The sequence below is a fragment of the Periplaneta americana genome, chromosome 10, assembly GCF_040183065.1.
Source record: "Periplaneta americana isolate PAMFEO1 chromosome 10, P.americana_PAMFEO1_priV1, whole genome shotgun sequence".
NCBI classification, from domain to species: Eukaryota; Metazoa; Arthropoda; class Insecta; order Blattodea; family Blattidae; genus Periplaneta; species Periplaneta americana.
The window spans coordinates 85588385-85613116 of NC_091126.1; the positions used below are offsets into that span (position 1 = coordinate 85588385).

General features: G+C 36.7%; 1 protein-coding gene across 2 annotated transcripts in view; it reads right to left on the reverse strand.

The window, feature by feature from the left end:
- Positions 1-12871: 12871 nt before the first annotated feature.
- The window catches only part of Spt5 (Transcription elongation factor subunit Spt5), a 55638-nt gene continuing 43777 nt past the window's right edge, over positions 12872-24732 (reverse strand). The window contains exons 17-18 of one of the 2 annotated variants that reach the window (XM_069837838.1): positions 20553-20830; positions 12872-13521 (exon numbers count right to left, since the gene is read on the reverse strand). In XM_069837838.1, coding sequence (XP_069693939.1) covers positions 13279-13521; positions 20553-20830 — 521 coding nt within the window. In that variant the 3' untranslated portion in view covers positions 12872-13278. The remainder of the gene's footprint in view (positions 13522-20552; positions 20831-24732) is intronic. The other variant, XM_069837839.1, reaches the window with a different exon arrangement.

Here is a 24732-nt window from a genome sequence, read left to right on the forward strand (position 1 = left end):
CAAGAGAATACTTACCCGCTGTAATTTGGTGTGATAGAACATAAACAGTCGATATTCCTGGGGAGAGAGTCCACTCTGGGTTGACCTCTGCCGCTTAGGTGCTGGCAAGAGAATACTTACCCACTGTAATTTGGTGTGATAGAAATAAAGAGTCGATATTCCTGGGGAGAGAGTCCACTCTGGGTTGACCTCTGCCGCTTAGGTGCTGGCAAGAGAATACTTACCCGCTGTAATTTGGTGTGATAGAACATAAACAGTCGATATTCCTGGGGGGAGAGTCTACTCTGGGTTGACCTCTGCCCCTTGAGTGCAGACAAGAGAATGCTTAACCGCTATAATTTTGTGATAAAACATAAGCAGTTGATTGATATTCCTGGGGAGAGAGTCTACTCCGGGTTGATCTCTGCCCCTAGAGTGCAGACAAGTGAATGCTTAACCACTATAATTTTGTGATAAAACATAAGCAGTTGATTGATGTTCCTGGGGAGAGCGTCTACTCTGGGTTGATCTCTGCCCCTTGAGTGCAGACAAGTGAATGCTTAACCACTATAATTTTGTGATAAAACATAAGCAGTTGATTGATGTTCCTGGGGAGAGCGTCTACTCTGGGTTGATCTCTGCCCCTTGAGTGCAGACAAGTGAATGCTTAACCACTATAATTTTGTGATAAAACATAAGCAGTTGATTGATACTCCTGGGGAGAGAGTCTACTCTGGGTTGATCTCTGCCCCTTGAGTGCAGACAAGTGAATGCTTAACCACTATAATTTTGTGATAAAACATAAGCAGTTGATTGATACTCCTGGGGAGAGAGTCTACTCTGGGTTGATCTCTGCCCCTTGAGTGCAGACAAGTGAATGCTTAACCACTATAATTTTGTGATAAAACATAAGCAGTTGATTGATGTTCCTGGGGAGAGCGTCTACTCTGGGTTGATCTCTGCCCCTTGAGTGCAGACAAGTGAATGCTTAACCACTATAATTTTGTGATAAAACATAAGCAGTTGATTGATGTTCCTGGGGAGAGCGTCTACTCTGGGTTGATCTATGCCCCTTGAGTGCAGACAAGTGAATGCTTAACCACTATAATTTTGTGATAAAACATAAGCAGTTGATTGATACTCCTGGGGAGAGAGTCTACTCTGGGTTGATCTCTGCCCCTTGAGTGCAGACAAGTGAATGCTTAACCACTATAATTTTGTGATAAAACATAAGCAGTTCATTGATACTCCTGGGGAGAGAGTCTACTCTGGGTTGATCTCTGCCCCTTGAGTGCAGACAAGTGAATGCTTAACCACTATAATTTTGTGATAAAACATAAGCAGTTGATTGATGTTCCTGGGGAGAGCGTCTACTCTGGGTTGATCTCTGCCCCTTGAGTGCAGACAAGTGAATGCTTAACCACTATAATTTTGTGATAAAACATAAGCAGTTGATTGATGTTCCTGGGGAGAGCGTCTACTCTGGGTTGATCTCTGCCCCTTGAGTGCAGACAAGTGAATGCTTAACCACTATAATTTTGTGATAAAACATAAGCAGTTGATTGATACTCCTGGGGAGAGAGTCTACTCTGGGTTGATCTCTGCCCCTTGAGTGCAGACAAGTGAATGCTTAACCACTATAATTTTGTGATAAAACATAAGCAGTTGATTGATGTTCCTGGGGAGAGCGTCTACTCTGGGTTGATCTCTGCCCCTTGAGTGCAGACAAGTGAATGCTTAACCACTATAGTTTTGTGATAAAACATAAGCAGTTGATTGATGTTCCTGGGGAGAGCGTCTACTCTGGGTTGATCTCTGCCCCTTGAGTGCAGACAAGTGAATGCTTAACCACTATAATTTTGTGATAAAACATAAGCAGTTGATTGATACTCCTGGGGAGAGAGTCTACTCTGGGTTGATCTCTGCCCCTTGAGTGCAGACAAGTGAATGCTTAACCACTATAATTTTGTGATAAAACATAAGCAGTTGATTGATACTCCTGGGGAGAGAGTCTACTCTGGGTTGATCTCTGCCCCTTGAGTGCAGACAAGTGAATGCTTAACCACTATAATTTTGTGATAAAACATAAGCAGTTGATTGATGTTCCTGGGGAGAGCGTCTACTCTGGGTTGATCTCTGCCCCTTGAGTGCAGACAAGTGAATGCTTAACCACTATAATTTTGTGATAAAACATAAGCAGTTGATTGATGTTCCTGGGGAGAGCGTCTACTCTGGGTTGATCTCTGCCCCTTGAGTGCAGACAAGTGAATGCTTAACCACTATAATTTTGTGATAAAACATAAGCAGTTGATTGATACTCCTGGGGAGAGAGTCTACTCTGGGTTGATCTCTGCCCCTTGAGTGCAGACAAGTGAATGCTTAACCACTATAATTTTGTGACAAAACATAAGCAGTTGATATTCCTGGGGACAGAGTCTACTCTGGATTGACTTCTGCCCCTTGAGTGCAGACAAGAGAATGCTTAACCACTATAATTTTGTGATAAAACATAAGCAGTCGATATTCCTGGGGAGACAGTCTACTCTGGGTTGACCTCTGCCCCTTGAGTGCTGGCAAGAGAACGCTTACCCATTGTAATTTGGTGCGATAAAACATAAGCAATCGATATTTTAGGGAGAGAGTGTACTCTGGGTTGACCTCTGCCCCATGACTGCTGGCAAGAGAACACTTACCCGCTGTAATTTGGTGTGATAAAACATACGCAGTCATGTTTCTCTCAGAGCGATATCTAATGTTTTCCTCTGTAGGTGACTCCAGTTGGTTTTTGCTTTGGAAAGTGAAGTGGCACAGTGTATGATTATAGTTCGTCCAAGAAGAGAACAGAAAGTCCATAGAGACTCAACCGTAGTTGACTACAGATTTTGTACTATATCTTTGCCTCTGTGCAACATCACGTTTGGGTAGGAAGAGGAAAAGATTTAAGTTCACAATGCTTATCAATGCTTTGATGCCCACGAGTGAGATAAGCCATTTGAAACTTACCTGTCACACATACACAGAGATATAATAAAAGAACTGTACGAAACTTTATATAGATTTTCAAAAGAAAATGTGCGGTAGTTGACCGAGCATTTTTTTTGGTCTTGTAGAAGAAAGAGGACGTGGTGCTCTTCTATGTGATTCCGGTTTTAGATTACAGTGAGTGAAGACATTGGTGTTCATTGCAGTACTATATCACATTTTCGCGTGTGCTAACAAAAATATAATTAGAAAGCACCAGTAGATCCACTTTCTTGCTTACGTTGCTTTGCATAAACTGAATGGTAAGAGCTCTATACTTTCCCTCACCCTATAGGAGTAGTAGTACCAGTAAAACACATCACAACTTCATGGGAATGAATATAGAGTGGAAGCGATATAACCCTCCGCATGAAAGGAGTGATAGATTACATGAAAACAAACAAAAACTTCTATTATAATTTTGTGATTAAGTGTATGGCTAAGTAAATAAATGCATTGACAGTTTAAACACCCTGGCAACATTGCAGTGCCAGAGATTCCACATGGAGGCATTGAACTCATCTAAAGTGAGATGTGAACAATAGTCTAAGTATTGCAAAATCAAGCGTCTGCTTTGGCCCAGGTTTTTCTCGACTAAATGTAAAATCTCCTCTTCTCTGTCAACAATTCTGATCCCATTTGCGAAATGATGTAATTACACTGCCTGTCTCACAGATCAGCTGGCAGACAGCTATGATTACTGTATTGAAAATTCGATGAAAACAGAGATTCAAAATGATCTGAGTCTCAAGGTCTATACACCTAAAAAGTAGGATCTGATGGTCTGAATCGTATTCAAATTTGCATGAAAACGTATATCTTATTCAAAACAATCTCAATACGCTAAGTGCGTGAGCGATCATCATCTGTTTGATGTGTCAGCTCTTTTTCAAAAAACAGCGCGCTCAATTACGTATACTGAAAATGCGTGTTGTAACACATAATAGTTTGAATTTTCCTGAAAGCCATTATAACGAGGCGAATCCAGAAAGTAAGTTTCCCGATTTTTTTCCCTTGAAAGTAAACGTAATTAGCCGTGTCAATTGCGCATGCGCAACAGATCTATTACGTATCAATCATATGCCAGCCGGACAGGTCCCGCCTGGTGCCAGTAGTGTGGCAGCAGTGGTCCGAAATGGAAGCTCTTATTCCTTCTCCCACCGCCTGCCAGGTTCGGTTGGTGATAAAGTTCTTTAATGCACAAAGCATTGCGCCAATTGAAATTCATCGGTAGCTCTGTCAGGTCTATGGGCCGAACATCATGAGTAAGCAGATGGTGCGTCGCTGGTGTAGGCAGTTCGTCAAAGTGTCCATGATGAAGAGTGCAGTGGGCGACCGTTCCTCATCAATGATGATCGTGTTGAGCTGGTGCGGCAGTGCATCATGGAGAAGCGTCGCTTCACGATTACAGAGCTGAGCAGCCATTTTCCGCAGATATCGCGATCCTTGTTGCATGAGATTGTCACTAAGCACCTGCTGTTAAAAAAAGTGTGTGCCGAAAAACCTGACACCCGAACACAAAATGCAACGTTTAGGAGCAGCACTGACATTTCTGCAACGGTATCACAATGACAGTAACGAGTTCCTCGACAGGATCATCATGGGCGATGAGACTTGGATTTCGCACTTCACCCCGGAAACCAAGCAGCAGTCAATGCATTGGCGGCATAGTGGATCTCCGGTCAGGACGAAATTCAAACAGATACTGTCAGTATGGAAAGTGATGTGCACGGTGTTCTGGGACAGGAAGGGCATTCTGCTCATTGACTTCCTTCCAAGAGGTGAAACAGTGAATGCTGACCGTTACTTTGAAACACTGCGAAAATTGCGACGTGCCATTCAAAACAAGAGGCGTGGAATGCTTACTGCAGCTGTTGTGCTCCTCCATGACAATGCTCGTCCATATACGGCTCGGCGCACAGCAGCTGTTTTGACGGAATTTGGGAGTTGTTTGATCATCCACCCTACAGTCCTGATCTTGTTCCCAGCGATTTTCACGTTTTCTTACACCTCAAGAAATTCCTGTCCTCCGGTGAGCATTTTGGCAATGACGAAGAGCTGAAGACGTCTGTCACACGCTGGTTCCATTCACAGGTGGCAGAGTTCTACGACAGAGGGATACAAAAGTTGATCCCACGATACAACAAGTGCCTCAATTCTGATGGTGGCTATGTTGAAAAATAGCTGAAACATTGCTGTACCTGTTGCCAATAAATGTTTTCCCGAAAGTGTTCTTTTTTTTTTTTTTAAAAAGGGAAACTTACTTTCTGGATGCGCCTCGTAAATTCTTCATTAACAGCCAGAATATGAAGTTTTATTAAGAAAAGTCATTAATGTTTATAGCTAGGGCCTACAGAGTGACCAACATGCTAACATGTCGATGACAACATAACTACCTCTGTATTCAGATCATTTTCAATACGTATTGAAAATTACATGAGAACAGGGATCGGAGACATCGTATTCAATATGGAAACTGTATTCAGATCGATCTGAATACTCCATGAAAACGTACTAATTTTAATTAGCACTTCCATGAACACTAACTTTACTATTTACAATATCTTAATTGGCATTTTCACAAAAGTTGCTTTACTGTTTACAATATTTTGACACGTACATATGTTTGGCATTTTCAACTAACACTTTCAAAATCACTGAATTTACTATCTACAATATTTAATAATCCTGCCTGGTAAAAAGGTTCTTCCATTCTTATGATGACGTGACTCAACCATTCCACGATTCTAACTCTGATTTTCTTTAAAAAGTCTCCTCAACTGGGCGTTAGAAATAAAAAAAGTATGGATTTCAGCAAGTGATAATTGCTAAATATGATAACTATACTATTCACACATTAATGAGATGACAACTGTAAACTAGGAATTATGGTAGGGCATTTATTAATAACAGTAGAAAGGAAAGACTTCTTTATTATTTATAAAAACTGTAAAAAAAAAATTAAAAAAAGAAATGTGTATAAGAATGACATAAAAATGGTAATGAAATCTGAACTTCGAAATTAAAAGGAGAGATAACATGGTTGAACAGCAACCAAAATGTTCCATGTGTGGCATTTTAGATGTACTTAATTATTAAATTTCACATTAAGCATACCTTCAACAAAAGAATGCTTTTCCTAACAAATAAAAAATAAAATAACATATCACTGATAAACAGGCACACCCACTGAGAGGTAAACAGTATAGAGGGAGGGAAGAGAAAGAGTGAAGGATGATAAAGTAAATTGTTTGATCACTTTGCTACAGAACATAGGTTTTGTTTAAAAATATATTTACTACACCATTTAACAAGTCTGTGTGTTATAATCCTTCAGCATTATTACATTTGGATATCTTAACATTTTTACCAATCATATTAAAATACAGCCTCTTGATTCATTTCGGATTTATAAAAAGAAAACAGTAATGATTCTCTGTTGCTTGCATAATCATTTGAACCAAGTCAAAGCTGAGATATCTGCTACGAGACATAAATAAATCATTTATAATTTTAAGATTATATCACCACATAATAAAATGGTACAGAATAATTCTTTACGTATGGCTGCAAAATAATAAATAAATAAAACAAAATAAAGGACATTACGAAAAATTAACAGAATAATTTTATGAAAAAGAAAATATATGTAAAATGGTGCATTTAATCTAAAGTTACGTTTTTACAAGACTAGAAATCCAATTTTATAAAATAATTTTAACTACATATAAAAAGATGAAACTTAATTAATATTCACTGCTGTAAATTATCAACGTAATTTAATGCATAGCCAAAAGAATAGTTAAACTGGAGACATATTTGTGAAATAATGCAGTACAGAAAGAAAACTACTTCCGTTTTCTTCACTTGTTTAGGAGCAAGCAAATAGTCATAATTGGAGAAGAAATAAATGTCGATTTAAATATATTTCTGCATGTGTTACATCTGCCATAAATGACCATATTATGTACTGCGCTCGGTTCTTATTACATATCAAATTCAAAATATAAAAGTTCCTTGCAGTCAGAGTGCTCCTTCTGGTTATCTTCAATGTGCTGTATGCCAGAAACGGGCAAATGTGATTCAAATAAGCCAATGTTCTCGCGATATTCATCCAATACAATGGTGTATCAATGTATTTTAATAATTGTCCCATGTTTTCCCATCCTTGTGGTATGCATTCAAACAGTAATTCACAGTAAGAAGTTTCAGATACAACCCTGCAAATCCTCTCCTAAGAGCTACGGGTAAAAATTGAGTTGGGATGGCATGAAGAGGAGTGCTATCCAGTGGCAGCTCATACCTTAAAATAATAGCGTGCTAAAAATATTTTTAGACTCTCCTAATTTTTTACGATGAAATCCATCAGTAGACATTTTGAATTGACTCAGAAGTCCCCTTAAACACTTTGTTATTTCCAATGTGTTCTCTCACTGCACTGTCCACACTGCTTATAAGATTAAAAAACCTATGAACACACCAGAATTATCTGATGTTTCCATCTCATCGTGGCCACGGAACGCTAGATCAAATTCCCCTCAAAATTTAATACAATAAATTATTTTCGATAAAATATATGGATTCCTTTCGACTTTCACATTATGTTTCTGGGCCAATTCTTGATAAGCTCTATTAGCTGCATTGCAATATTTACGGTGCCAAGTGTATAAAGATCAAATGAGTTTGTAATATGTTTCTTTATATATTCATTCAGAGACCAACTTGGCGTAGACCATGTGTCACCGCTAATGAAGGGAAGGGAAGGGAAGGGATTACGTATTTCGGATCCACATATCCAGTCACTGTTGTCATAAATTGTTCTGTTACATTTCCTAGTGTACACATAGTTTTTAACATCCTTTACTTTCTGCACAATACTGGTGTTGGCCACCCTAGATTTTTAATTCTAATTTAATCTTCTATGGCTGCTTGGAGAAAGCAGTTTTGAGTAATGAATCGATGGAGTTCATCGTGATACAGCTCCAGTATATTTTTGAAACTGTTTATAATCCCAATATTAAAACCTACCGGTACCTCTGGATTAACACATACGTTAAACTTACATGTCACACTAATTGAATTACACTAGGCACAAAATATACACAGACATACAGCAGAATAAACATTTAATGACCACAGTACAAGATGATGATTCTCATAAACTTGCACACATTGTTTTGAAAGTGGACTCCCACAAAAAGGCATGCCAACATAGATCTGTAACTTGTAGATAGTAAACTTAAGGCTATCTGCTGAAATTATATAAAAGTAACCATAAACGTTTGTGTAAACAGACAAACATTCAAGAATGTATTTTAATATGATTATATTTATGAAAAACACAAAAAGCAAAATAGGCTACATATATAAATCATTTCTTTATTTCAAAGTTACATCTTTTGCAGTGTCTAGGCAGCACTAATCTGTCGATTGCTACGAACCAAAGAATACAAAAGGGAAGAGAGAAAGTTTCACCAAAACAGAGTGAAGAAGAGCATACCTGGCTGCGCACTAGTGAGCATGGTGTTTTGTGAAAAAGCGGAACAAAATATCCTGGAGGGGCAAGGTGAAGCGCTGTTCTTCGCATGAGCAGACACTGCTAGCCGGGTGAATTGGGAATCAGCACGTAGAGTAAGGATGGATTCCAACGAGTCTATAGCACCAAATTATCGAAAATAGTGAACTGTTATTAGTAGAATTTGTATTATGTGCATTTTTTTAACAATATAATTCGACGATAATTTTATGGCATGCTACAGCACGTTAGCACGTAGGGAGCAGCCGCCACTGGTGCTATCTACATATATTGTATGAATTTTAATATGGCTAGTAAAGACAAGTCTGTCCTGCATGCAATTCATGCGGGAGGGACAAATGGAAAAGAAACGAAGTAGAATTCCCTGTTTTCATGGTCTTACCACAAGGTAGGCATTAACAGAAGAGTGGAAAAACCTCTCTCTCTCTCTCTCTTCCTCTCACTCCTCCCTCCCAGTCATCCCACCCCTCTCTCTCTCTCTCTCCATCTCAGTCTGTCTCCCTCACACACATATTCCCCCCCACAAACACAAATATATATTCACAAGCACACACACTAAAACAAACGCAGACAAATAGTACACAAACACACAGAAAGAAACATCCTCACAAACATATGCACAGAGGGAAAACACACACACGTCCAAGCACAGGATATCCTTGCAGTCAGAATGAAATTCCTGGTTGTATTCAATATATTTCACGAATTCAAACAGTATGCTCTTTCAGACACAACCCTTCAAATTCACTGCTGAGAGCTAGGGTTAAAAAGTGACTTGGAATGGCTCAAGGTGAACAGTATCATTCACCTGCAATACGACCAACAGAGACAAATGCTTTTCTGCATAATATTCATCAGTGAGGAAGAGAGGGAAAAGAAGAAGGGAGTCAGAATTGCCTGTTTTCATAACCTTGCATAATGACGACATTGGCACACATTGTCAATGCAATGATTATGTCCCTTCTTGAAATGTCATTTCTCTGATTCTTCCCTACCACTAAAAAAAACACACACACATAAAAACACATATACACACAGCACGTGCATCCAAGTTCAGAATTCCACTGCAAAGTGCTCCTTCTGATTACGTATTCAAACAGTACTTCTCAGTAAGCTCTTTCAGAAACAACTTTGTAAATGCACTACTGAGAGCTAGGGTTAAAAACTGAGTTGGAATGACAGAAAGGAGAACAGAATCATCTACTTATACAGGGCGTTAAGAAAAAAAGTATCCAATATTTTAGGTGCTAGTATGCATCAAAACAAGAAAAAAATGTCTAATAAGCATGAGTCCTACAACACATACTTTCTGAGATCTGAACACTTATTCATAGGAGGTGCTCAATGTGACGTCCATTCATGGCAATGCATTCCTCTGCCCTTTGGCATAAGGAATCACTCACTCTTTGAAATTGACCTGGTTGTTCTTGATAACCAAAAGTCTAGGGGATTTAGACTTGAGGAACGAGCAGGGCAAGATGTGGGGCCTCCCCAATCAATCCAGCTGTCCTGAAATGTCAGCGTTAGGTGATCACGGTCATTGTGGAAAAAAATGTGCTGATGTGCCATCATGCATGAACCACATCTGTAGTCTTTGCTGACATGGCACATACTCCAGCAAGGTAGGCAATACATTAGAAAATCCTGATAATGAGCCCCAGGTAATCTCTTTGGTAGCACGTATGGCCCTTAATCTATTGCCAAGAATGCCTATCCATACGCTGACTGAGAATTGGTGCTGATGCCTTGTTTCTTCAAGTGCATGGGAATTTTTATCAGCCCACATATGCTGATTACGAAAATTCACAACACCATATCTGCTGAACCCCGCTCATATCCGCAACCAAACTTTTCCTTTCAGTATTCCTTGCGATGTATCAGTATTCCATGCCAGGAGTGTCAACTACGGTATGATTATCTGGTAGCCTGTTGTATTGTAGGGCAGAAAAATGCATTGCCATAAATGGACGTCAGATCTCAGAAAGTATATGTTGTAGGACCCATGTTTATTATACATTTTTTTCTTCTTTTGATGCATACTATCACCTCCTAAAATATTGGATACTTTTTTTAACACCCTGTATTATCTACATTTCAATACTGTTACTAAAGGCTGATATGTTCTGTATAATATCCTTCATAAGGGAGAGATGAAGCGAAAAAAGAAGGGAAGGTGGGTAGAATTCCCTGTTTACATAGCCTTGCCACATTGTAAACAATAAAAAATACCTACATATTGGTACTCTGTGGAGATGACACTGCAGCACAAAATTATGTTTCTCTCTCACAAAAAAGCGCGCGCGCGCAAGCATGCATGCACGCACGCACGCACACACACAGAACAAAAACAAACAGACAAATAGTATACAAACACACAGAAAGATCGTTACAAACATACGCAGAGAGAGAAAAAACCACAGGACCAAGCACAGAATATCCTTGCAATCAGAGTGAACTTCCTGGTTATCTTCAATATACTGCATGAATTCAAACAGTGATTCTCATTGTCAGGATGTTCTTTCAGACACAACCTTTCAAATCCATTCCTGAGAGCTGGGGTTAAAAAGTGACTTGGAATGGAAATTCAAATTATGGTTTATTTAACGACGTCCACAACTGCAGAGGTTATATCAGCATCGCCGGTGTGCCGGAATTTTGTCCCGCAGGAGTTCTTTTACATGCCAGTGAATCTACTGACATGAGCCTGTCGCATTTAAACACACTTAAATGCCATCGACCTAGGCTGGGATCGAACCCACAACCTCGAGCATAGAAGGCCAGCGCTATACCAAGTATGCTACTGAGGCCGACCTTGGAATGGATGAAGGGGAACAATATCATTCACCTTCAATATGGCCAACAAGGGCAAGTGCTTTGCTTCATAATATTCATCAGTGAGGAAGAGAGGGAAAAGAAGAAGGGAGTCAGAATTGCCTGTTTCATAACCTTGCATAATGACATTAGCACACATTGTCAATGCAATGATTATGTCCCTCCTTGAAATGTCATTTCTCTGATTCTGCCTCCTCCTTAAAAAAAAAAAAAAGAAAAGAACATGCACGTTCGCACACACCATGTGTCCATGTACAGATTCTCTTTGCGAAGTAATCCTTTTGATTATGTATTCAACTACTAAGATTTATTTAAAATCATCCATCCTCAAGTGAGGTTGACCACTGGGATCCGAAATTAACAACCATAAAAGATAAAGGGAAATGAAAGGAGTAAAATAATTATTCAATTTGTACATGAAAATAAAAATTTATGTGTTGACATATAAATGATAGTGTAGAATTTAAAGAGAGGCCTTCAGAATTTCCATCACAATCTTCTGAACCTCGTAAAAACGAATTTTAAAAGATTTAAGCATATTACATGTAAATTTTGGTAAACAACCCCTCACTCCAAATAGTAAGCCTGTAACATCCCAGTTGTAAAGCGAAATGCCATATTTTTCACTGAGGCATGGAAGACGAGGTACATATTTAGCTCGCTTGTCATCATTTATCTGCAGTGCCTGATTCGTGTCTCGCTGAAAGCAAATCATAGGGTCTAAGACCATCGCTTTCTGGGTTCTTCTATTGATGACAATTATATCCACCTTTCTATTAGAATCATCTTTAGACACACAATGAATCTCCTCATGCACTTCCCAATCATTTGCAATAAAGTCAAAAACATCCTGTGACAATGTTTCAAAATCTTCAATGTTCTCTTCAGACTTTATTTTAATAATTTTTTCTTCCCATTCAGACATAGGATTTGATCACCAATTGTTTTCAGAATTAGTAGATGAGTTCTCTGCGAAGGTTTCGTCATTAGGCAGATTTCCAGTAGACTCAAAATGTGTATGATCTGATACAGAATCAGGATGTGAATGCTGATTCGTAACTGGTGTGTTTTGTATAAGAGGTGTATTTGTAGTAGTATTATTTTGATCAGGTTGGCTGGAAGTCGATGGAGAATTTAGTACTTCTCAGTAAGCATCAGAAACAACCTTGCAAATGCAGTGGTGAGAGCTAGGGTTAAAAATTGATTTGGAATGGCAGGAAGGGGAACAAATATAATTTAATTTTTTTACCTGAACCTTAATATGGTTACCAAAGGCAAACATGCTCTACATACTATTCTCCTTGATGTGGGAGGGCTTGGAGGGATAAAAAGAAAGGTTGTTAGAATTCCCGGTTTTCAAAACTTTTCCACCATGTGGACATTAAAAAAGTCTACATATTGGTACACTCTGTGGATATAATACTGCAAAGCAGAAGAATATGTCCCTAACAGAAATGACATCCATGCACGCACAGACACACACAAAAAATACAAACACGCACATCTTCTCTTCCTTTTGCTGATGTAGCAATATATTTTGTAGAGGAAATATATTACAGATACATATAGAATATCACTTTATACTGTATAGACCAGTTTTCAAGAAGTGGAAAATATGGTTACGTATTTAAATTAGCTTATATCAATAAAAAAAAAGGAACAATGAACATTTACCTTACAATCCAAAGCTAAATCTGAACTCAGTCTAATATTCATTTCAATACCAACTGTCTGTATAATAAACACAGGATTCAAACTACCAGAACAAGTAATTTAGCAGAACTTTTGCCAAAAACAATTTATATGACAAAACACATCAGTTAGCTTTATATAAAAAGATACACCCTGTGTATATATATGCGACAGTTGGTTAATTTTATGAATAAAAGTTCTCCAGTGCTTAAATGTTATCACAGTTCTGGTGGCTTCATACGGCAAAGGTATCGCAGCTGAAGCATCTTCACTTCACCAGTATTAAGTTTCACAACTCCCTCCTGGGTATCAATGGACAACAACTGCCCCACAGCCTCACGATCTTCTCCCAGAATTACTTTCACCTGATCAGAACGCTGAGGGACTATGGGTTCCAAGTGTTCGGATACTATATTCACAGTTCGATCTTCATCAGGTAGAAATACTGCACACATTCCACCCTGTGAAGGAAGCATTTTATGAGCAATCTAATTACGAAACTATGTAATCATTCCACTATGTAAACTCTTCAACCACTTCAAAAGCTATGACCAAATTTCCTTCACTAGCAAGGTTTGTTCACAAAGACGTCTTTACAAATATAATAAGTAAGAAATTTAATGCTGACAAACTAATTACCAGCTTTCAGGACAGCATGTATCTGAAGAGAAGTACACAGAAATAATAACTTTTTGATTGCTAATGTCAACTTTAGTTGACAGTAAGTATTGCTTAACAAATCGAAAGTCGAATTTAGTAGTCACATCATGCATTAAAATGAGATATTACAGCATTTAAATACAAGACTGCTATGCATCACAGAGATATTTAAATTACGGCGTCAAAAAATTAAATAATTAAAACTAACCAGTTGGCAGTATTTATATATGTACTTGAGTGTAACACCAAAATTGCAAATTTATCAAAAGTTGTATGCAGACTAACAAAAAAAAATATATATTTTATATAATCACGCTCACACCTGCTGAGGTTATATCAGATTTGCTGGTGTGCTGGAATTTTGTCCCGGAGTTCTTTTTCATGCCAGTAAATCTACTGACATGAGTCTATCGCATTTAAGTACATTTAAATACCATCAATCTGAGCCAGGATCGAACCCGCAACCTTGGGCATAGAAGGCCAGCACTCTACCGACTGCGTCATTCACGCCGACCAGACTGACAAAAAATGATTCTACATTACATGGTAATATTGACGTGGTGAAGCTCATATATACTTTTTCTCTACATGTCGATAATTCAAAACAGTATCAAGTTGTGAAATATTTTACAGAGAAATCTCTCGTACAAGGCACGGTGCATCCTCAGGTTGCCGATAGATGAGACGGCCTCCAGATATGGAGCTGCAAATATATTGAGTAAACAATCGCAAACAGCCGATAAAGGGTGGTCCTCCAGCTTGGAGGTTGGGCAAAGGACTAACAACCCATCACCATAAAAAAAGAGCTTGTTATGAAACCCCAAAATAAGCCTCAGAATGGGACTGATTCTCTGGCACAACCATAGCAAAGGAATAAGGTTATGATAACATTAGTAACAAAAGATCTAGCTACATAGAGAATAGCATATCACAAATAGGAACAGGATTCTTTATTCATAAAAGAATCAAATTAGCAGTAAAAAAGGTCGAATTTATCAGTGACAGGTTATCCTATTTTGTACTTAATGGTAGACAGTGAGATATCGTAGTTATAAATGCTCACGTCCCTACAGATGGGAAAGATGACCATATAAAGAATAGCTTCTATGAGAAACTGGAACACACTTTTGATCAGTTATCTAGATATCACATGAAAATTTTTTCGGGGGATGAGAGAATATATTTAAACCAACTATTGTAAAAGAGAGTCTACATGTAACTAGTAACGATAATGAAGTTAGGTTAGTCAAATTTTTACATCAAAAAATTTAATTGTCAAAAGTACAACATTCTCCCATAAAGATATGCATAAATATATTGGACTTCTCCAGATGAATTGACACACAACCAAATAGATCACATATTGATAAACGAAGACATACTAGTATAGTAGATATTCGAACCTTCAGGAGGGCAGACTGTAATTCTGACCATTATTTGGTAATTGGATAACTACGAGAAAGACTATTAGTAGCCAAGCAAGTAGAGCAACAAGTTAATAAATTAGGACATTCAATATTCCGAAATTAAAAGGATGAGGAAACTAAGCAACATTATCAGGTCGAAATTTCAAATATGTTTGCCACTTTAGGAAGTTCCGGCAAAGTTGAGGAATAATTAGATGTTAATAGCCTGTGGGAAAATATCAGAGATAATATCAAAATTACAGCTAAGCAGAGCATTTATTATTATGAAGCTAAGAAAACGAAATGGTATTTGTTGAAGATTGTTACATGGTAGTTGAAAGAAGGAAACAAAGACTGAAATTCTTACAGGATCCAATTGAGGTGAATAGAGATAATTATTTCAATGAAAGACAGGAAGCAAGTTGTACACTTAGGAATAAAAAGAGAGATTACTTGAAGGAAAAACTGAATAAGGTAAAAACAAATAGTGAGAATAAAAACATTGGAGATTTATATAAGGGCATATAGGAATTTAAGAACGAATATCAGGCAAGGGTAAATGTGATCAAGGATGAGAATGGTGACTTGCTTGCACAATCTCATTCAATCCTGAACTGATGGAAAAACTATTTTGGGCAACAACTAAATGTACATAGGCCAAATACAAATGATTGGGACAAAATTCAAATACAAACTGCTGAGCCATTTATACCCGAACCCACACTTTCTTAAGTCGAAAATGCGATAGAAAGGCTATAAAAGTGTAAGTCTCCAGGTATCGATCAAATTCCAGAACAATTAATATAAGAGGGTGGAAGCACATTATCTAACGTAATTTGTACTTGCTATTTGGGAAAAGGAAATTGTACCAGAACAATGGAAGAAGTCCATAATTGTATCCATCTTTAAGAAAGTAGAGAAACACTAACTGTAGTAACTTTCGAGGACTATCACTTTTATTGACGTCATACAAAATTATGTCCAATATATCTTTGAGAAGATTAATTCCATATTATGTAGATGAAATTGTTGGGGATCATCAGTGTGGTTTTGGGCATAAAAACTGAATAAGGTAAAATCAGATATTTTATATTCGAGAAAAAATGGGAGTATAAGAGTACAGTACATCAGTTATTCACAGATTTCAAAAAGGGATATGACTCTTAAGAGAGAAGTTTTATATTATATTCTTGTTCAATTTGGTATTCCCAAGGAACTAGTTCGATTAATTAAAATGTGTCTCAGTGAAATGTACAGCAGAGTCTGTATAGGAGAGTTCGCCAGTTGCTTTTCCAATTCACAGCAAGGAGATGCACTATCACCTTTACTTTTTACCTTTGCTCTAGAATATGCTGTTAGGAATGTCCATGATAACAGAGAGGATTTGGAATTGAACAGGTTACATCAGCTGCTTTTTTTTATTTTTAGTAGGTTATTTTACGATGCTTTATCAACATCTTAGGTTATTCAGCATCTGAATGAGATGAAGATGATAATGTTGATGAAATGAGTCTGGGGTCCAGCACCGAAAGTTACCCAGCATTTGCTCATATTGGGTTGAAGGAAAACCCCGGAAAAAACCTCAACCAGGTAACTTGCCCCGACCAGGAATCGAACCTGGGCCACCTGGTTTCGCGGCCAGACGTGCTGTTACTCCACAGGTATGGACTCAGCTGCTTGTCTATGCAAATGACGTGAACATATAATAATAATAATAATAATAATAATAATAATAATAATAATAATAATAATATTATTTCAGTACATGGCACTGTGACTTTACCCTCTTTGGTGATATTATCTGGTATCAGTTGGCAACACTGAAGAGACAGCCAAATTAGCCTTTTAGAAACTACTCTTACATGATCCTCACTATAGACATCTCAAACAAAACAGACAGTGAAGTAATTCCAATTATTTACTATATTGCTGGCTATGCTGCTTTCAAGGTAACACAAGAAGTTAACTCTAAGCATTACACTGAATTATTGGTTACAAATGGTACTGTACAGTATGAATTTGAAGGTACGGCAAGACTCACTGATGCTCTAGACCAGTGGTCGCCAGCGCAGAGCACCCTGGGACTAGCGTCTCTTACCCATGGAAAACACAGTGCACCATGGTGCACTTGTAGCTGCTAGCAGGTATGCTCTCTACCTCTTCCTGCTGCACGATGGGACACACGGGACACTTACCCTTTTCACATTTCAGCGAGTGCTGATGACCACTGCTCTAGACATAGGTTCTTTTAAGAAATCTACAGTACATACTGTAAAGGCTACATTTATTTTCATTCAGACGTTTGAAATTGTAGTTAAAGATTATCATGAAGAGTCCATGAAGTATGATAAGGATCTTTTTCTACTAAAACACTTGTGTAGTCCCTAAATAAGAAAAATATATTGAATTATTTTAGTGACATTGCAATCACCAATTACACTATTTTAACAATATATGCAGCATAATCTGTAAAATTATGTTGAACAATTATGAAAAGATGGTAAGTGAAAGAAAAAAATTCTAAAAGCAGTAACAAAAAGAAAATAATGAAACTGTGCAGTTAACAAAGGAATTGGTTGCCTTATGTACTGTATATGAATTGTTTTCCAAAGTATTTAATCTTGATGTGATTATTACTATTTATTATGTTAAAAATTCACAGTGGGATTGAACTGCAGAGATAGTCATCGAAAGTTTGGAAGCAATAATCCAACTCACCTGGCTGAGAACCTGAGAAGAATTATTCCATATCCAACACTGTGAAAGCCTTAAGTCCTACATAATATTCAATAGTTTTATGCTTCTTTTCATCATTTAAAACTTGTAATTTAATACATTTCTTTGGAAGTACTTTAATTTAATTTACTTTAAATATAATAATTAAGTAAAATTGCGCACCAACTTTGGAGGTAAAAAGTTGACGAGAAAATTCCCTCTAGTAGACGAGGGGAAAAAAAAAAGCAATTTAACAATGAGAGTTACATGACTACTCTGTTGGTGTTTGCTCTCTGGCAATGGTATTCATTATGTGGCTTGCGGGCCACATGCGGCTCTTAAAAACATTGCAGTATGTTACGGTTACTACTCTTTTTCTGAGAAATAGATATTTTAATTTCTGTAATAATGTGGAACTGGAGAATATTTTGGTTACCCTGCATCATTACTGGTAGTGAAGGTGTTCAACAACGACAAGTCTTTGATTTCTTTAAAAAAAGGTAAGACATTACAATACTGTGCATTCAAGTTTTGATAACAAGTATCAAAAATATTCTCAGCCAAGGATAGAAAATTGAAAATGTTTAAAATGTCCGTAATATCTGAGTAGAAAGTTATGTATTCAGCTGGACATAGACACGAACTGACAACAAAAGCATCATACCACATAGCCATTTACAGATGAGGAGATTGTAAAGCAGTGCTCTCTATGACACTTTATTTTATAAATTTCGGAATTGAGGAGCGTTTTTGCAAAAGTCGATAGATGCAGAAATCAAGATTTTACAGAAATTACACTAAGTGACAGGATCTATCAAGTTTTGAAAAAACCTGGAAGGTTTGGTAGTCTCTACATATGGTATGAATTAAGTTTTGGTAAATCTGATTTCATTGATCGATTCTGGAGGTAGAAAACTTATGTTATCCATATGTAACTCACTTTCGAAAATTTCTGCATCAATCGACTTTTGCAAAAACGCTCCTCAATTCAAGACGGGGTATAGGTGAAACAAAATAACAAATCAATCTTCTCGTGTTAATATGATTTTACAGAAGAGCAGCGGAGACCACCCTTAAACTTCAAAATACCAGTAATATATTATAAATGTTAGTTACTTTATATTGAAATAATAATAATAATAATAATAATAATAATAATAATAATAATAATATAATAGCTAAAAATCCACGCATTCTGATAAGCTTCAATACTGTAAAATGCATTGTGGCTCTCAGCAAATTACTATTTCTCACTTTTGGCTCTCCTTCAATTTCTAGCAAGTACCACTGCGCTATGGTTTTCATTACTTATTGCATTTGCTAATGGGAAGTGCTTTCCTTACACAACTGTTGGAAGAATTCTGTGCAACTGAGCTTCCCCCCCTACCCCTCCCCCCCAGAAATGTAGCATATGAGAATACAGACTACAAATCTCCCTTCTTACCTTGTACTACAGTCATAAGTTCAACGATTTTTATCATTAACACTTCAATACCATTCAATATATGGACAGAATTATCCAACAACAGACCAACCAACAAGATCATTTTTTGGAGATACTGAAGTATTTAGTTGAATAAAATTATAAACTCATAGTATCAATTTTGTTAAAATCCAACCGACTCTAAGCATGGAAGAAAACTTCATTACCAAAGAGAACATTTATACCATTATAATAAATATTATGTAAATTTTGCAATAACAACTAAGTGTTGATCTGAACAAAATAGAGGTAAAACACATGAACATGAACTAACTCTCTATGCTGAGTGTGGAAAATAAGAGACCATGTGTTCAGGTATGTTTTTAAGTTTCAGCTACAGTATTTCCCTGCAGATGACACCAAAATCTAATTTTTTTAAATATGTATATAGATAAAAAATAGTAAATTAAAGGGAAAGAGTTTTCATTAAGAAATAATTAGAGTGATTGTACATAGTATGGCATATATAGTAATAGCCCAGATCACATATAGATTGCTCATTCCTTTTAAAATTGGTTGCACTCTGAAGAAAACAACTGCCAGGATCGCTATATATGAACACGAGATGGCAGTACAGTCACTAATGCAATTCAAATGATGTGACTCCTTACGTAACAACTAGATAGTAAACCTGACTAAAGTTGTACCATCAAAATCTATAACGCCGAGCAATCTGGGTATATATGATTCAGGATAATAGTTATTAATAGTAAAATGTAGTTAAGGGTAGTTTTCTGAAAAACGGAAATGTAACAGGACTACCATTACGGATGATATACAAAGTGTACATAATTTTTACAACAATAAGTATACATAGCCTACATCCATACACATATTTTTGAGACATTGTTGAAAGATCAGTTCTTGCATAACTCCCATATATTTTTTTATTTTAGTAGGTTATTTTACGATGCGTTATCAGCATCTTAGGTTATTTAGCGTCTGAATGAGATGAAGGTGATAATGCCAGTGAAATGAGCCTGGTGTCCAACACCGAAAGTTACCCAGCATTTGTTCATATTGGGTTGAGGGAAAACCCTGGAAAAAAACCTCAACCAGGTAACTTACCCCGACCGGAAATCGAACCCGGGCCACATGGTTTCGCGGCTAGACGCGCTAACCATTACTCCACAGGTGTGGACACTCCCATATACGTAACTAAATTGTTCAGGATTGAAAAGAGTTAAGAGGTGAAATTTAGTATGCATGCTGATGGAAGAAAACTTACAGAAATGCCTCGAATAACTCCAGTCTGTGAACGGAGTCCAGCATCATCATGAGTATCCCTGATGCGCACTTCTATGTCTGTTGTTTGCCATTCCTGTTGCAGTGTTGCCAATTGATCTAGCCCTGCACCTGGAGTATGTGGGTTGAATGGGGACGGAGCTGCTCCTGGTGTCATGGGGCTGTATCCAAGAGGAGAGGGTGTACCATATGGAGCAGCACTAGTAGGAGAGGGGGTGTATCCTGATGGGCTGGGTGTTGCTACGTATCCAGATGGTGTTCCTGCAATAAACAATATTTCCATCATGAAGAAATTAATTTTAAACCGATCTGATACACATACTTTTATTTTCAATTAAATGTGACAATAGGTTTGTTCGCATAGCAATTCCAAACTGGTTTGAACAGTTCCGATCATGCACACATGGATTTTACTGTTCGCACAGCGCAAACTTCAAACTCAAACTGTTTCTGACTAATAGTCACACCTTGGTATAGCATGTCAAACTGATCTCAAATCGATTGATTTGCGAATCAAGTACAAACCAATCTCAAATCATAGATGACACATGCGCATCAAGATAGTTTTGCCATTGTTTTCTGCATGTTATTTACAACATAACCTACACGAATATGCCCTAAATAAATAATCAATTGTATTTTAGTATTGTTGTTTTCGTATAATTGCCATTTTTCAGGAAGGTAACACTATATATAAGCGTGCATACTATTCTAAAGTTTTACGGCATAAGTTATAAGCGTAATTATTATTTTTTATTCAACAGCTGTAACATTTAATTCTCTTTATACGTTATGTCAAGCTATTTTTATTTAATTTATAAAACCAATATATAGTATAGACGAAGTTAATGTTTTTAATTTACTTCACTAAAACAAAATCCACAGTTTGTGATTATGAGTATGTTCTTGATAAAGATTAACGCTATACTTCAGAATACCGTGTAAGTACTTATGTATGTACTGGTACAATGATTGTGTCAATTAAAACTAAAGCTTTACTTCAGAATACTGTGTAAGTACTTATGTAGCAAGACTGTGCAAATTGAAAATAATTTAAATACGTGGTTTTTTATTGATGGTACAAGAATAGATAAGTAAATAAGTGCATAAAAAAGATATCTTGCACCAGTAACAAAATAACGACATATAGGTTATGTACTTATGCGGTATTATTCTGAAGTCGTTTCCAGATTAATTGTAATAAAATTATTTTCCGGAAGTGTTTTAAAATAGAAGTTAGGCTAATTTAGGCCTATAATTGTTCTTTCAGATGTCTGATTCAAACACTTATAGTGATAACGATATGGAATATATATCCAATGGAGATGAGTTTGGCTTGGTAGAATTATCTGAGGAAAGAAATAGGCCCTAAAATGAAACTTATTTTCAACATATTATCCCTAGGTACAATAACAGCGTATTTATTATTTCCGTGTAATCTGCCATGTAGAAGAGAATCTCTCTGAACAATTTTAAGTATCACAATATTTTAATTAATTGATTCTGCTGTCGTAAGTTCAAGTAAGTATCTAGATGGCAGTGGTTCCAACCAGTTTGGAAATGAGTTCATACAGTTCAAATCAGGGATGGTTTGAAATTCATTTTCAAATCGATCATGCGCATTAGGTGAAATTGGGACAGTTTGTAAACAGTTCTCAAACCATCACAAACTTGCTGTGTGGACAAATCTTATGTTTATGGAGCAAATTTAGTTTCTGTTTTCAAAAATGATAATTTGTACATACAACTGTTTATGTGGAAAGCCATCTTTAAGGTACTCTCTTCTATCTTACCACAATCAGTTCAATGCATTTCTTACTAGCACAACAACTCGTTCACAAAGTGCAGTCGTAGAGAACGTTGTGTAGTAAGCAGCATATACAAGTAGGTTAGCGTGTGAAGAAAGCATGGGCGACGACCTAAATTCTTACAGGGCGCAAATCGGGTGCTTCAATGAAGGGCAGTGTTGCAGATGTTCAAAAGGTGAAAATGCAATAGTGTCTGATAGAATCAACATATTTGTGGCCGCGGCTGTTTTATCAATTCTACTGATTATTGGAAATGTGGAGTTAAGCCCTGGTCCTGGAGATACAGAAGGAAGAGTCTACAGTGATGAAGTGTTTCAAAGAGAATGGATAAACTATATGAAAGAAACGAGAGAAGACAGACTAAAGGCAAGTGTTCTACTAAACAAAGTAGCAACTGATATAGATACATCAGTGTAAAAGAAGTTAAAGGAGGTTATCCAAAAGCAGGTGGTGTTAAAATCGATAGTTAAAAAATGGGAAAATGATAGTAGAATTAATAACATTGTAATTTATGGTGTTGAAGAGTGCAATCATGAAAAAGGAATTGATACTGGTTTCGTAGTGTTAGAATTATTAACTAAGTATTTCAGTCTAAACTTGGACATAAATGCGATTAATAATGCGTATAGAGTAGGTAATGGAAAAAAAAAGACCAATTATTGTGAAATTGAACAGTTACTTTATCAAAGAGCACATCATTGCCAATACGCGTCAACTCAAAGGCACAAATATATTCATAGAAAATGACTTTGCAAAAGAAATTAGAGAGAAAAGAAAGAAACTAATTCCAATATTAAAAGAAGCTCGAGGTAAAGGTTTGAGGGCAAGTTTAGTAAAAGATAAAATGAAGATAAACAGAAACATAGTTAATGTAGAGGCCTTAAATAATCAATTCACTGAGGATTTATTCAGTTGCTGCAACAAGAACAGAAATAAGGAAACAGAGACATGTGGAAATAGAGCATCATCGACACCACACGTAAACAGAAGTGCATCACGAAACAGGAAGTCTAGAAGCGTAGAGAGGACTGATAAGAAAAGTAACTCATCAAGTGGGCAGAAGGAATCAGAAATAACAAATAGAAGAATTGATGAGCTTACGGGAGTGAATGATATTAGAGCATACCTAAGCAAACTAGAGAGCACTGTTTTCACAGATCCCTTTAGAAGAAAGAAGAGTGAAGAAGGAAAACCTAGTATGGAAGAAGAGGCTGGAACCAGTGAAGATGCTGTTTGGGGAGCTGGGGCACAGACTGAGAGAACGACCAGTGAGGGTAGTCTGAGGCGCGCAAGTGAAAATACAACAAGGAGTAGTGATTGTGGACCAACCAGCAAAGTCAGCGCAAGTGAAGATCAATTAATAAGAATGCCACATGCCGTTGGTAGTCCGGGGTTCACGAGAGGAAGTGCTACAATTTGGAGGAGCTGTGCGATACCAACGGATGAAGTAGAAGCAGGTGACGAACAGTTAATAAGAGGTAAAATGACAAATAGAAACTCTAACAGAAATAAAGTGGATTCAATCAAAACTATAGATACTGAACGAAACTACCTACTAAGAGATAGACATCAACAAAGATTAAATTTTTCTAAAATCAGAAAAACTTATTATTAATTAAATATGACAAGAAGACAGGTTTTGAAAATAAGATAGAATTACGTCAAGTTTTTTTAAATAATAATAAAAAAAATTGAAAATAGAGAATTAAGGTAGTTATTAATGTATTCCGATAGCTATATTAATTAGTAAAAGTTCAGAAGAAAATTTGACTTTATAAATTGGTTAACTAATATATTTTAATTTCAATAAGAATGCACTTATAATAAATTTATTAGTCATCATGAGTACATGCGACACAATGATGAAACTAAATTGAGGTTAATTATGTAAGCAAGTTGTCAAGTTTGTTTTTAAGCAGGTATGCGGTAGTCTTCATAGAAGTTACGCAAACATTTCTGCTGACATGAAAATATTGCAAGAAAGAAAGATTAACCTACATATGGAATGTACTCATTCAGCTATTTCAGATTCATGACTTACAGTATGTCGACATCTGATCACCTAATTGAAATAATAAATTATTATGTAAAATAAGACCTAAATATTACAATTAAATTTTGAAAAGGAGCAAATAAATAAGGTTTTAAAGTCTTAAGGGTTATCACGATTGGTTTAAACATGCACTAACACAAGACGTAAGTGCAAGTTTGAACCAATAAATTATTGAGATTTGCGATAGATTAATTAGTTTAGGAAATTGTCTATCTATCTATCTATCTATCTATCTATCTATCTATCTGTCTATCTGTCTATCTATCTATCTATCTATCTATCTATCTATCTATCTATCTATC